Raw genomic sequence first — 15,279 nt, 5'->3', positions numbered from 1 at the left:
CCTCATTGGCAGCAAGAAGGGAGCCACTCAGCAGCAGTGTGCAAAGCATTATTGGGCACGTAGTCTTCTGTTGTGGCTCCATAAACCTATGTTATGTCAGAACTACATTTTCCTAGAGTTCCTTAAGAAGAGGAGGAGAAGAGGCATCCATCTTAGCTGGAAGGAGATCAGTTCACCGCGGAGTCGGAGGGAGACCAGATGCAATAGAGAGAGAGAGAGAGCTGCCATCTCCCAATCAGCCCATTGCTGTGCTCTAGATGTCCAGCTTGGTTAAACGGAGGATCCTGGGTGCATGTTCAAGTGCACCTGCATCGGTTGAGTGAAGCACTCCAGGGCGAGGTGAACTGTTGGGTCACCTGAGGAGACTGTCCGTTCCAGAACACTGCTTGAAAGTCAATGTAGGATTGGTGGGAAGGGCACCTGCCGAAATCCTTCTTAAGACAGAGCACTGAATTGTTGCTGTTATTTCCACATCACTCTATCAGGAGAATATGTGATGCTGACTCATTATATTCAATCACCATAGTGCTTGCCTGATTCATTTGAGGATCTCTCACACTATTCAAGTTCTTTTTTTCATTAAGTCTTCCCTGGATGTAGATAAAAAAAAACCGAAGAGATTTCCAGTCACAACTTACCAACCAGCCAGCGACCAACCAAATTGCACTGTCTAACAGTATGCGTTAAAAACAGGGGTTTGGTTGCACACATTTGCAAATACATGCGTAAGCTGCAGGGCATGGCAAGGCACCCTGATATCTGCAGTCCCTAACTCTACAATTTAAAGAGTCTCTACAATGAGAGCACATGTATTTAATGGGATAGATGGAGGACAGGTGACTAGAGGGAGCCCATCCCTCCTTAAAGGCACAGGGTCACACTGAACACCCAGCACATCGCACAATGGCGGCAAAGGTGTCAGTGCGTTGCCTGGCTCAATGTAGATATCAACGATAATGCAAAAAGTACTCACTGCCTCCACCTATAACTGGTCTTAATGGTGAGGAGCACTGGAAAGGCGGATGCAGATCAAAAAAAACGAAGAGATTTCCAGTCACAACTTACCAACCAGCCAGCGACCAACCGAATTGACCTGTCTAACAGTATGCGTTAAAAACAGGGGTGTTAAAAACAGGGGTTTGGTTGCTTCCCTGGATGTACCCTGGTTCTTTAAATCAAAGAAGACTTGCAAGTGCATCACCTTAAAGACACGTAACACTTAAGGGCCCTGTCTACATCTGGGACTCTAAGTACTATATGTGTGGGTTAGTTCAGTGCACTGAATAGGGTACTGTGTTCGGGTTGGTTGTTTGGGACTGTGATGCAGGGAGAGTACTGACTTAAGAATAAGGTCATTCCTCTGCCCTCCTACTGCCTGGACTCATATAGCCCAACCTAAGTGAGCTGATTTTCACCATAGGAATTTTTTGTTCATGTGAGCCCGCCTCTTCTTTGGCATTGTTCACTTACAGGAGTCCTCTGGAAGCAGACGAAGTTGATTCTCTAGAATTCTTGTATAACCTTGATTTCTTTTAAAATTACTTTTGCATATTGTATTGTTACTATATATTCTTATCATAATAACTCCTTTCCTCCTCTTTAGGGGGGTTCTAGTAATTTTTGCATTTACTACAACCTGTGTACATTTCTTCCGTTGTTACACTCACAGTTAGCCAGGTGTGCCAGTGGGGTTGAGTCTGTTTGTGGGGTTGGAAAGGCAGAGTATGGAACCAACAATATTCAAGCGACTCCTGCATGGGGTAGCGCTACACGTGGGGACTCATCCGGGATATAGTCCACTACTCTGCAATCAACTCCTCAATACAGCACTCCTAAAGACACAGAGGTTGGGACCCTTTCACTGCGGCCCAGTGGTGTGCTGAAGAAGGCGCCCGCCCAGAGTCAAGCATGGTGAGGCCTGGACTGAAGAGCAGATCAGCCAGGTGGTGAAGACCTCAGTCCCAGACAGGAAGGCATGGGTAATTGATGTTAGACCAGACCGAGAGACCTCTCACACCTGTGCACCACTAGAGTGGAAGCTAGGGATCCCTGACAGTTTCCGAAGAGCCAATGTGCACCTGGCTGACAACACTGAGTCTCATCTAATTCAGCCAAGCATGCCAGACACGGGTCCAGTAAGTTCTAGTAGATTTGGGACCTCAAACGAAGAAGTCCCTCCCATGACATCCCTGGCCACGATTGGGCCAGAGTTATTTGTTGCTCTGGGAGACTTTGTGTAAAAGTGTCAGAAAGACACTCCAAGATACTCAGGAGATGGGTATAGGAAGCTCAGAATTTTTTCGGGACTACAACCCATGCCCGCAGGATAGGGAAACTTTGAAGAGTGTTTGGATCAAGCCACACAAGCCTTGGATGAATGGGACATCCCTGAGACCCATAAGAAACAGAGGATCACAGAGAATTTAAGGGGACCTACCTCAGAAGCCATCCGCAACTTGAAGCTCAGCAAGCAAGATTGTGTTGCCCAGGGCTACCTGAGCGTTCTGCAGAATGCATTTGCGTGTACAGAGAAGGTTTCTGTTCCCATTTATCAGTTGGAACACACTTATCAAAATCAGGGAGAGAAACTGTCTGATTACATGAGGCGTTTAGACAAGATTATACACCAGATATTGCTGACGAAGGGCATAGACCCCCAGAAGGGGGATGGGATTCGGGCCCAGCAAGTCTTGAGAGGTGCCCAACCTTGGATCCCATCACCCTATTACTGAGAACCTGTCAAGATGGTGGCATCCTGAAATACCCAGATCTAATCCGGATTGTCTGGGAGGAAGAGGCCATGTTGGAAAACAAAAAGATGGCATTAAACTTACGCCAAATTTAGAAGACCTAGTGGAGATGAACCTTAACCCTCTGATGAAACAGATTGCCATTGACCTTAAGAGATGGAACATAAAGACCTTTTCCTGGTTTGGTAGGGCCTCCATAATCAAGATGACGGTGCTTCCCAGACTCCTTTACCTCTTCCACGCCCTCCCGGTCCAGATTCCTGCTTCATATTTTCGTAAGCTTGCCAACCTTCAGAGAACCTTTGTCTGGGCTGACAAAAAACCCAGAATAAAACTTACATTTCTACAATTACCGAAACTGTCTGGTGGTATTGGTCTTCCAGACTTCCAAAAATACTACCAAGCTACACACCTAACAAGAGTTCTGGACTGGCACGGTCATGCTGGAAGTAAGGACTGGGTGGGTATGGAATTGGACTGGAGCGCCAGTCCGCCCCACCATCTTTTGTGGACAGATCCCCGCAACATTCCCTCAGAGATAAAAATACACCCTCTCATAGCAACCACTTTAAAGATTTTTCAAAAAATAGCGACTAAACACAATATCTCACCAGGCCCAAGCCCAATCACCCAGTTACTGAACAACCCTGACTTCCAACTTGGCATTCAAAATCGTTCTTTAGTTGTACAACAGGGAGGCAAGACAAAGCCCCTCCGGGTTGGACAATGTTTGCTTGATTCAAACCTTAAAACCTTCCACGATTTAAAGCGAGAATGCTCTTCAGGAGCGCCCTTACCATTCTGGACATACATGCAACTACGTGACTTTCTTACACGTAAAAAGCACAAAAATTCATTGTGCAGACCATTGACTGATTTTGAGGAACAATGTATTCGTGGTGAACGAGTTGAAGGAACCACATACCAATCTTATAAGCGACTTATCGAACTTTCTCCTGATTTTATAGACCCATATAAAAAATGATGGGAAAAAGAATTGGGATGCTCCTTCACCTCGGCTCAGTGGGAGAAGGCCTGCTACTTTTCCCACAAATGCTTGCTAAGCACCAAACTACAAGAGACCTCTTATAAGATCAGAACGCAGTGGTACTACACTCCAGTTAACCTGCATCAATGGTCCAAACAAACTTCAGAGACTTGCTGGAGATGCGGCCTAGACCGCGGCACTTTCCTCCACATGTGGTGGGACTGTGCAGCTCTAAAGAACTTCTGGAAGGACTTAACGAAATGGGTGAGACACATCATGGAAACAAAGTTATCCCTGGATGCGGCCTGCTGTCTTTTACATATCAATCAATACCCCTATAGAAAATACAAAAGATCCCTGACACGACACCTTTTAAATGCAGCCAAATCCCTGATACCTTTATCTTGGAATTCCAAAAAAGTGCCCACACTCAATGATTGGCTTACTAGAATAAGTTACATCTATGAAATAGAAGAAACGCTTGCCATCAGAACATCCCTAGAACATACCTCAGCAATGTCTCATAGAGGATATTTGGATCGTATGAGGAAAAGTCTAAAGACTGCCTATGAGAAGGTCCAAGCTGCCTCAGATGCCCAAAGACAGAGAAATAAGAAAAACTTTGACCTCAGGGTGCGAGTGCAAGATCTACACCTGGGAGACAGTGTTGCTGAGAAACCTAGGTGTACCTGGGAAACATAAGTTAGCTGATCGCTGGAAGTCACAACCGTATGTAATCTGTAAGCAGTTACCAGAACTACCAATATATCAGATCAGACCTGAAGGAAGTACGGGCACGCTGAAGACCTGGCATCGTAACCATCTGTGGCCCTTGTAAGAAGCAGTCCGAGTGCCACCACAGTCAGATCCACTGCCTACACCTACCACTTCAAAAAGATCTTGCCCAGTGACCAGATCCCAGCCTGCACCTGTTGATACAGAAAATGAGGATAGCGAAGATGAAGAGATGGGAGTGGATTGGCTGTGGCGGTCTCAAACACCAGAGAACGCCCCCCTCCCTTTTCTCCTCCCAAAGTGACAGACACTGGGGTTCTCAAGCCTGAAGCTCCTTAATTTGTGCCTCAGAATCAGCCATTGGGGGATCTGGAAGATTCTCAACCTCCTCTACCAACAGTAGATCTTGAGGACTCTCAACCTTTCATAGAAGAGGAAGTTGAAGCTGAAGTAGAAGAGGAGGAGGCTAGTGAGCCTATAACCTCTGAACCTAAAGAGCAAAGAGAGAGAAGAATTATTCGCCCACCTAAGAGACTTGGCGTATGACGTTCTAGGAGAAAGCACTGAGGAGGCTATTCTCACCTCTCAAAGGACTCTTGAGGCGCCTAATCTTTCCACCACAGATTTGGTGGAGAGAGACCCTAACTCTTCTCCTGGCACATATAATTGGGTCATTCAAATTAAAATGGCCTGTAGGCAGGACAACCTCCCTTCCTATGCCAACTGGTGGAAGGTTCTACTGCCAGGTTCCTATTCAAATGTGAACTGTTTGCTGTCTTGTGCATAATAACAGGTTTTCTCCTCATGTATGACTAAAGCCTGTAACAGGTTAAAGACTTTCCTGCCTGGTTCTTTGGTGGGGGGAGTGTGTAGTGGGTGTTTTGGATCTCCCACGCCATGCCAGGCTGACAGAGGCTCTTACTGAAGGGACACATTGCCTGCCAGCAGCTGCGGGGAATTTTCCCCCCACCTTCTCCTCATGAGACAGTGACTTAATATTGTTCTGCTCCCTCCTGCTGCATCCTCATTGGCAACAAGAAGGGAGCCACTCAGCAGCAGTGTGCAAAGCATTCTGGGGCATGTAGTCTTCTCCTGTTATGGCTCGATAAATCAATGTTATGTCAGAACTACATTTTCCTAGAGTTCTCTAAGGAGAGGATCTATACCAGACTATTTTATAATCTATACCAGACCCTTAATTTGATCAAATACCACCAAAAGAAAGCTCTATTTGTGGGAAAAAAAGGACGTCAATTTTATTTGGGTACAACGTCGCAATTAAAATAACGCAAAATATGGCCTAGTCATTAAGGGGGGCAAATCCTTCCGGTCCAGAAGTGGTTAAAGAATGCGGTGGGTGCAAGTAGCCGCTGCTTCCTTAGCAACCATTGACGGCCGAATAGTGTTAACAACATTGCCCAAATAGGGCCATCAGACCATGTTTAGGTGTAGCACTACCCACATGGGAGCCACTGAATTTGTGATTTCTCAGGACACCTGAAGATGACACACCTTGCTCACCCAGCACTTACCGACACACCTTGAGGTATTTTTAAGAAATTATTAGGCCAAGCATAGTCTGAAAGGAGAAATGAGTAGCAAGTGTATTTATACAAACAATCCATAAGACAATGCCATTACTATATGGTTAAACACTTGGGAAATTCTAACAGTAATTTAAAAAAATGAAAATGTTAGCCGGCCCTTGGAGAAAGCACAACAGTTTCCAGCAGACATCAGATTAACTTGTATGATGTTAGTTTCTCATCAGACCCAGAGCACCCTCTTCTGGGTCTCTGGACACATGCTTCATTCATTAAAAGTCAAGCTCAAGTCAGACAGGGGTAGAAGTTGCTGTGATCTCTCTCTTGCAATCCTGAGACAGTCCCTCTTTCCTGTCCTTACAAGTGGTGGGGGTGCTCACTAGTACAGTCTTTGTTATCCAAAGGGGTGCTGGATTGTTCCCAAATAAACGGGAGGCAACCCCACTGACATAAAACTATTTAATGGAACCCGGGAAACAAGAATAGTAATAGGCAAGGGAGGACCCTTTTACAAACCTACATTGAAACGCCTAGAGTTTGGAGAGTGCGTACGTGGTGAGAGGGCTATTGGCCTCTGACTTTTCCTGTTTGCTCTTGTTGCTCTCAGGACCCCTCACATGTAGCATCATACAGAGTAAAATGGCATCAGCCATCTTCTCCTGGGCACCATAGCATCAGGTATCTTCAGAACACTATACACCACTGTTCCCCCTTCACTTCAACCTTGTGGTGTTCTCTTAGGTACTCAGTACAAGAAATGGTTACAGCAACACATGGTCCACAGAGGGGCTTCATCCTTGATCTCCTCTCTGCACTCTTCAGGCTGGTGGCACAAAAGAGCTAATTTCTCCAGCAGCCCAGTTCACTATCTCCTTGCTCTGTTGCATTAACCAAACACCATCCTCCAGACCCAGCCAAGATGACTGCCTTCTGTACTGGAGACACTCCATAGATGAGCATTGCCTCCTTAACCACTTAAGCCCCGGAAGATTTTACCCCCATTCCGACCAGGGGGTATTTTGCGATTCGGCACTGCGTGACTTTAACGGAGAATTGCGCGGTCGTGCGACGCTGTACCTAAACGAATTTGACGTCCTTTTTTTCCCACAAACAGAGCTTTCTTTTGGCGGTATTTGATCACCTGTGCGATTTTTTGATCACGCGCTATAAACAAAAAAAGAGCGTCCATTTTGCAAAAATAGCAATATTTTTCCCTTTTTTTTATATGAAATTCCCCCAAAAAAAAATGTAAAAATCAAAATTTTTTAAAATTTTCGGCCAATTTGTTTTATGCTACCTATGTTTGGTAAAAAAAATCGCAAAAAGCGTATTTTGATTGGTTTGCGCAAAAGTTATTGCGTTTACTAACTAAGGGAAAGATTTTTGTCATTTTTGTTGTTTTTTTTTTTAACGCGTAATGGCGGCGATCTGCGATTTTTTTTGCGGTACTGCGACATTGCGGCGGACAGATCGGACCCTTGACTGACATTTTTGACACTTTTGGGGTTACCAGTGACATTTCTACAGTAATCAGTGCTATACATATGCACTGTTACTGTAAAAATACACTGGTAGTGAAGGGGTTAACTTTATTTGAGAGGGAGGGGCTGTGTGTGTCCCTAGGGGCGTGATTCTAACTGTGATTGGCTGGGGCTTCAGCTGTATGCAGAGTGATCAACGGATCTACATAGTAGATCCAGATGATCAGCTCTCATACAGCGAGGAGAATGACAGGCAGCTTGTTTACACAAGCTGCCTGACTTTCTCCCTCTCCCCCGCCGATCGCAGAGTGGCCGGCGGACATCGGGTCCACCGGTCACACGCGCGGGGGGGTCCGTGACCACTCGGGAGCGGGAGCGCGCCTCCGGGGGCGAGCGCTCGCTCCCTAGACCCTCACAAGCTAGTGACGTAGCCCTACGTCACTTTGCCTGTGAGGGGCTGACCGCCGACGTAGATAGTCGTGCGGCGGTCGGCAAGTGGTTAACAGCTTCAATACCGGGCACTTTTACCCTCCTTTCAGCGCTGTCATACTTTGAAACACAACTGCTCGGTCATGCAACTCTGTACTCAAGTGAAATTTTTATCACGTTTCTCACACAAATAGAGCTTTCTTTTGGTGGTATTTAATCACCACTGGGTTTTTTATTTTTTGAAAAAAAAAAAAACTCCGAAAAATCAGAATTTTTTTTTTCTCCTTCACTGATCTGCCCTGATGAGGCGGCACTGATAAGACAGCACTAATGAGGTGGCATTGATGAGGAGGCACTAATATGCAGCACTAATGGGCACTGAAAAGCAGCACTGACTGGCATCACTGATGGGCACAAATTGGCATTACTGATGGGCACAGATTGGCAGCACTGATGAGGAGGCACTAATATGCACTGATAGGTGGCACTGAAAGGCAGCACTTACTGGCATCCCTAAAGGTCACAAATTGGCATTACTGATGGGCACAGATTGGCAGCACTGATGGGCACTGATGAGGAGGCACTAATTTGCAGCACTAATGGGCACTGATAGGTGGCACTGAAAGGCAGCACTGACTGACATCACTGATGGGCACAAATTGGCATTACTGATGAGCACAGATTGGCAGCACTGATAGGCACTGTTGGGGCTGCACTGATAAGGAGTGCCCTGATTATATGTACAGGTCTTCCCTGTAAGGAGATGCCGCCGATCGGCTCTCCTCTCCTCACACTCTGTCAGTATGAGGCGAGGAGAGCCGATAACCGGCATTTCCTTGTTTACATGTGATCACCTGTGATTGGACACAGCTGATCACATGGGTAAAGAGCCACATTATCGGTTCTTTACTGAGATCGGGATTGCGCTGTGTCCCAGGAACACATTGCACCCACAATCATTGCGCGCCCCCTGTGGGCGCTCAAGTGCGGTGAGATTTGGGCAACGTCATATGATGTTGTCCCAGAACGAGGGAGCATCCAGCCCGCAGTCATTAGTCTATAGCAGTGATGGCGAACCTTGGCACCCCAGATGCTTATGCACTCTGCAGTGTAGTTGAGCATCAAGGGAAATGTTGTTCAAAAACATCTGGGGTGCCGAGGTTTGCCATCACTGGTCTATATGGTGGGCTGGAGGTAGTGAAAGATGGCTGCAGCACTTCTGCATTAATGAATATCCAGTTTTACCCTGTACACACCGGAGAAGGATAATACAGAAGCAACAAAGGAAGAAGTTCCACAGCAGTTAACTGGCTACAGTCCAGGCTACATAGCCAATTATGTAACCCACTCCATTACCTGCCCATTTCCTTATGTAGTCCTTGGATTCCTAGACAGCTGATGTTAATGGTTGGTAAGGACGCAGCAGCCACTGCTTCCTTAGCTACCATTGACAATCTGAAGCTGCCATGTCTGTCCCTGCTGCACACCCTAAACGTTCATCCCTACTAGCGACTATATGGCTGGCAGGTTTCTAATACTCTACTCTATACACAGGGCCGCACATGACATGTTCTTGACCACTGCACTCTGTTTATGCTGGGCTTTATTTGACCAGCTCCAGGTAATTTCTCTTAGTAATGAAACCATGCCTGACAAAGAAAACAAAGAGCTCTTTTATTTAACAAAAAAAAAAAATTTGAAAAATGTGACGACCATTCCTCCAGCTGTTACAAAAATCTAGCTATATTTTAATTCATGATTTCCTATGATGGTCAGCACCATCTAGTGGCTATAATATATAATTAAATAAAAAGATAAAAATACTGCGCTAACTAAAAAACGTGTAAAAGCAGCTGACACCAATCACTAGACAATAAAGTGATAAAAGATACAAAAAGATAAAACAAATGTGCAGCGCTAATAATTAATAAGAGTCCGACAAAAATTGAAAAAAGTCCCGTGTGAAAATCTCATAAAGATAATAATGGTGAAAGTGATCCAAACGTAGATACAGACTAGTTGTGCAGCAAATCCCAACACCAGTGAAGATATATGTGAATTGCGCTCACCAGATGGATGGGACCCCAATACCATACAGCAAGGGGGTCAAACAAGCTTGAGAGAGTAAAGATGTATCCCAACAGAATTCACCGACCACAAAGGATGATATGTGGGTCCTTGACAGATGTAATCAATCAGAATCTCCACTCCCATATGATGGATGGTGTATCAAAAAGAAGGGGGACATACATAGCGTAATATTGCTAAAACCAATTTATTGATAAAAAACAGCCGATACACTTACAGACATCCGTGATTAAATGGCATATGAAGTATAAACAGCTGGGCTGACTCAAGTCCTCTTAACATGTTTCGGCACAACTGCCTTTTTCGTGGTCGGTGAATTCTGTTGGGATACATCTTTACTCTCTCAAGCTTGTTTGACCCCCTTGCTGTATGGTATTGGGGTCCCATCCATCTGGTGAGCGCAATTCACATATCAGGACTGTGGACCTCGCGCTTATGGGGTGTAGGGTGATAATCAATTAAGTGCTTGTAAATTAGCTGCCTGCTGCAAGGAAAGTGCTAGTGCTTTAGTGAGTGAGGGTCAGTGATTGCAGCGCTGCTATATAAAATAATTAAATGATTGAATACTAAAATAATTGAATAAATAAGTGTTCATGCAAAACAATTATCCTAAACTGCAAATGGTAATAGATCGACCATCAATAAAGTGCCGTTAAGTGCATATTGTGCAAAATGCCAACTCATATTTAGTGCAGATATTACAATGTAAAACTCATAAAATGCAGTCTGTGTGCAAACAGTCCATAAAACAGTCCTTTGTGGTAGCAGGAACTGGATGCTTATTCTTGTAGCTTCGGGGTATCCCCCTTAGGGTATCTACTTACCACTATGTGGTGAAATTGAAGCAGGTTAATGTAGAGTGAGCTGTTGTTTCTCATATGTCTCCTGCACGGCTGTATGGACTGTGTTTTGGAAGCGATCCTTATTCACAAGACGGTATTCCCAGGTGTCCTCATAAAAATAAAATTGCTGGACATAGTGAGGACCGTTTAAAATACATTTATTGAGTTAAAATACAATGGGATACTCACAAACATAAAACATGAAAGAGCCTGTATGTGCCTAAGCTTGGTGCGGTGGTGTACCGCTCCTCAGCGTTCTCCTCACCGACCTGAAGTCACGTGGCTGCCTCTCGGCCAATGGCTAGACGCGTTTCGCTGTGAACACAGCGTCATCTGTAGCTACAGATGACGCTGTGTTCACAGCGAAACGCGTCTAGCCATTGGCCGAGAGGCAGCCACGTGACTTCAGGTCGGTGAGGAGAACGCTGAGGAGCGGTACACCACCGCACCAAGCTTAGGCACATACAGGCTCTTTCATGTTTTATGTTTGTGAGTATCCCATTGTATTTTAACTCAATAAATGTATTTTAAACGGTCCTCACTATGTCCAGCAATTTTATTTTTATGAGGACACCTGGGAATACCGTCTTGTGAATAAGGATCGCTTCCAAAACACAGTCCATACAGCCGTGCAGGAGACATATGAGAAACAACAGCTCACTCTACATTAACCTGCTTCAATTTCACCACATAGTGGTAAGTAGATACCCTAAGGGGGATACCCCGAAGCTACAAGAATAAGCATCCAGTTCCTGCTACCACAAAGGACTGTTTTATGGACTGTTTGCACACAGACTGCATTTTATGAGTTTTACATTGTAATATCTGCACTAAATATGAGTTGGCATTTTGCACAATATGCACTTAACGGCACTTTATTGATGGTCGATCTATTACCATTTGCAGTTTAGGATAATTGTTTTGCATGAACACTTATTTATTCAATTATTTTAGTATTCAATCATTTAATTATTTTATATAGCAGCGCTGCAATTCACATATATCTTCACTGGTGTTGGGATTTGCTGCACAACTAGTCTGTATCTACGTTTGGATCACTTTCACCATTATTATCTTTATGAGATTTTCACATGGGACTTTTTTCAATTTTTGTCGGACTCTTATTAATTTTTAGCGCTGCACATTTGTTTTATCTTTTTATAATATATCATTGTATGAAATGATATATGACCAACATTCGTCATGGCTGGGTGAATGCTTGACACATTTGTTCAAGTAATAAAAAAAAAATACACCTCTAAAGGTTTAAAAAACCTTACTCCACAACAATGACTCAGCCAATGAAAGGTAATGACTCCATTTTTATTTTTCTCCTGCTATCAATGGCCAACACGGTACAACACTTCATCCATGTCTCTGGTGATCTCTGATCTCCTTATGAACTGTTTCTTACATGATGAAGATCAGCCATGGAGTATATCTGAGGTATATATCAGGGTGTGCTTCTTCCCCACATGTCCACTAACATTCATATAGAAGACATTTCCCGCACTCAAGGTACTAATACACCTCAAGAGTTGTTTGGAATCCCTGATTTACAGGAAGACAGGACTTCAGTGAGGAACAATTCCCTCACTCGGACCAGGAAAGTTCATTGTCCCGCGTGTCCAATTTCAGATGTCCGTACAGACAGGACTTCAGTGAGTGACATTTCCCACACTCAGAACAGGAAGGTGGCTTGTCCTCTATGTGAGAACTCTGATGTCTGTAAAGATGGGACTTCAATGAAAAACATTTCCCACACTCAGGACAGGAATAGGACTTCCTCGTGTGCACTCTTTTATGTCTGGAAAGATGCGACCTATCTGGAAAACATTTCCCACACTCAGGACAGGAATACACTATTTTCCCCGTATGAGACTTCTGATGTGTGACAAGTTCTGATTTTTGTACAAAACATTTCCCGCACTCAGAACAGGAATACGACTTGTCACTCACATGCAATGTCTGATGCTTTTGAAGATTGGATTTAACTGAAAAACATTTCCCGCACACAGGACAAGGATACGGCTTTTCCCCTGTGTGAGATCTCTGATGTGTGACAAGTGCTAATTTTTGTACAAAACTTTTCCCACACTCAGAACAAGAGTACAGCTTCTCCCCCGTGTGCAATCTTTTATGTTTGTAAAGATTGGACTTCTCTGAAAAACATTTCCCGCACTCGGAACAAGAATACGGCTTCTCTCCTGTGTGAAATCTCTGATGTCTGTAGAGACTGGACATCGATAAAAAATATTTACCGCACTCTGGACAGGAATATGCCTTCTCCCCTGTATGCAATCTCTGGTGTCTGTTAAGACTGGACTTTTGTGAAAAACATTTCCCGCACTCAGAACAGGAATGTGGCTTCTCCCTCGTGTGAGACATCTGATGATGGAGAAGATAAGACTTTACTGAAAAACATTTCCCACACTCAGGACAGGAATGTGGCTTCTCTCCTGTGTGAGATCTTATATGCATATTAAGATTGGATTTAAAATTAAAACACCTCCCGCACTCGGGACAGGAAAACCTCTTATGTATTGGAAAGATAGCACAGTCCCGCACAGTCTGAGGTTCCTCAGGATAAGAGGAATACGATGGTCCGGCACCGTCCCTCACAGTCTGAGGATCCTCAGGATAAGAGGAATACGATGGTCCGGCACCGTCCCTCACAGTCTGAGGATCCTCAGGATAAGAGGAATACGATGGTCCGGCACCGTCCCTCACAGTCTGAGGATCCTCAGGATAAGAGGAATACGATGGTCCATCTTCACTGTGTGGTGCCGGAGGGACATTTGAGGTAGCCGGGTTTTCTCCTGGACTATACTGTGTGATGTCCTCATCTTCTACTTTACAGTCTGGAGACAAAGTGAGACAATCCTCTGTGGTTTTCCTCATCTCCCGTCCATCTACTAAAATAGAAATAAAAAGATTATTACTAGACATCAGCAGATTGGTTCCCCTAAACCAAGACTCCGCCCACATCAGGCAGCTTTGTCTCTGAGGATCTTACAATTTCACCTTCAAGAAGGTAACTAGTAAATGGGTCCTCTGATCTCCTACCAGTTCATTTCTTTATTCATGGACCTTAGTCAGAGAGTGAGTGTCATGAATAACAGCAGGGCTGAGCCCCACCAGAGGTCAGAGAGTGAGGATGGGGGGAGAACAACCAAGATGAAGATTGGACTGATCCTGAAGACCACCATCATTGGGTTATTGACTCCTCCCTCATTATCACTTTGTTTAACCACTTCCATACCCCTGGATGTCATATGACGTTCTGGGCTTTAAGTGGAGATATCTGGATGATGGGCGCAGCTGCAGGCGATTCCCTATTCACCATAAGAACAATCATAGCAGCTGTTAAGCCACTTGATCGTTCTTACAGGAGGCGGGGGGGACATCCCCCCTTCCCGCCGTCTTCCGGTGCTTCTACCGACTCATCTGTGCGATCAGCAAGCCAGAGAAGAAATCCTCCGGTGGCAGGAGTACACCATAGAGAATACCGATGATCAGATGGTCCCCGGCAGTCTTTATGACTCTTGGAGGCCTGGGCGCGACGTTATGATGTCACACCATGTAGGAGAGGAATGCCAGAATAGGCCCGGATGCAAAGTGGTTAAGGTTCCAAAGTTTGAGGATGTTATCACATTATTATCAACATGTAAAAGTCTGTCCTCCAATCAAATCATCCGATATAAAATATTCAGCTGGTTGAAAATGGGTGTAACAAAATTGAATACATATTATGTGTACAAGCCCGATTCCAAAAAAAGTTGGGACGCTGTACAAATTGTGAATAAAAAGAGAATGCAATGATGTGGAAGTTTAAAATTTCAATATTTTATTCAGGATCTAACAGATGACATATCAAATGTTTAAACTGAGAAAATGTATAATTTTAAAGGGAAAAATACGTTTATTTTAAATTTCATGGCATCAACACATCTCAAAAAAGTTGGGACAAGGCCATGTTTACCACTGTGTGGCATCCCCTCTTCTTTTTATAACAGTCTGCAAACATCTGGGGACTGAGGAGACAAGTTGCTCAAGTTTAGGAATAGGAATGTTGTCCCATTCTTGTCTAATACCGGCTTCTAGTTGCTCAACTGTCTTAGGTCTTCTTTGTCGCATCTTCCTCTTTATCTTTTCTATGGGTGAAAGATCTGGACTGCAGGCTGGCCATTTCAGTACGTACCCAGATCCTTCTTCTATGATGTTGTAATTGATGCAGTATGTGGTCTGGCATTGTCATGTTGGAGAATGCAAGGTCTTCCCTGAAAGAGACGACGTCTGGATGGGAGCATATGTTGTTCTAGAACTTGGATATACCTTTCAGCACTGATGGTGCCTTTCCAGATGTGTAAGCTGCCCATGCGACACGCACTCATGCAACCCCATACTATCAGAGATGCAGGC

At 44.5% G+C, this 15,279-nt stretch overlaps 5 protein-coding genes across 5 annotated transcripts in view; all 5 read right to left on the bottom strand.

The window, feature by feature from the left end:
- The window catches only part of LOC309550683 (uncharacterized protein), a 3,164,715-nt gene that overhangs the window by 1,811,660 nt on the left and 1,337,776 nt on the right, over window positions 1-15,279 (bottom strand). The window lies entirely within an intron of this gene.
- LOC309550728 (gastrula zinc finger protein XlCGF66.1-like) overlaps window positions 1-15,279 on the bottom strand; it is a 167,159-nt gene that overhangs the window by 35,043 nt on the left and 116,837 nt on the right. The gene's annotated exons all lie outside the window — the stretch shown is intronic.
- LOC309550726 (uncharacterized protein) overlaps window positions 1-15,279 on the bottom strand; it is a 156,373-nt gene that overhangs the window by 51,722 nt on the left and 89,372 nt on the right. The gene's annotated exons all lie outside the window — the stretch shown is intronic.
- Window positions 1-15,279, bottom strand: part of LOC309550696 (uncharacterized protein) — a 151,549-nt gene that overhangs the window by 80,146 nt on the left and 56,124 nt on the right. The gene's annotated exons all lie outside the window — the stretch shown is intronic.
- Window positions 12,185-13,589, bottom strand: LOC309550771 (uncharacterized protein). Its single transcript, XM_082251106.1, has one exon. The coding sequence runs from the start codon at window positions 13,336-13,338 to the stop codon at window positions 12,451-12,453; it is 888 nt and encodes a 295-aa protein (XP_082107232.1). The 5' UTR covers window positions 13,339-13,589; the 3' UTR covers window positions 12,185-12,450.

The sequence above is a fragment of the Pelophylax lessonae genome, assembly GCF_965119305.1.
Source record: "Pelophylax lessonae genome assembly, chromosome: 3".
Lineage (NCBI taxonomy): Eukaryota > Metazoa > Chordata > Amphibia > Anura > Ranidae > Pelophylax > Pelophylax lessonae.
This window is presented reverse-complemented; position numbering and strand designations above follow the sequence as displayed.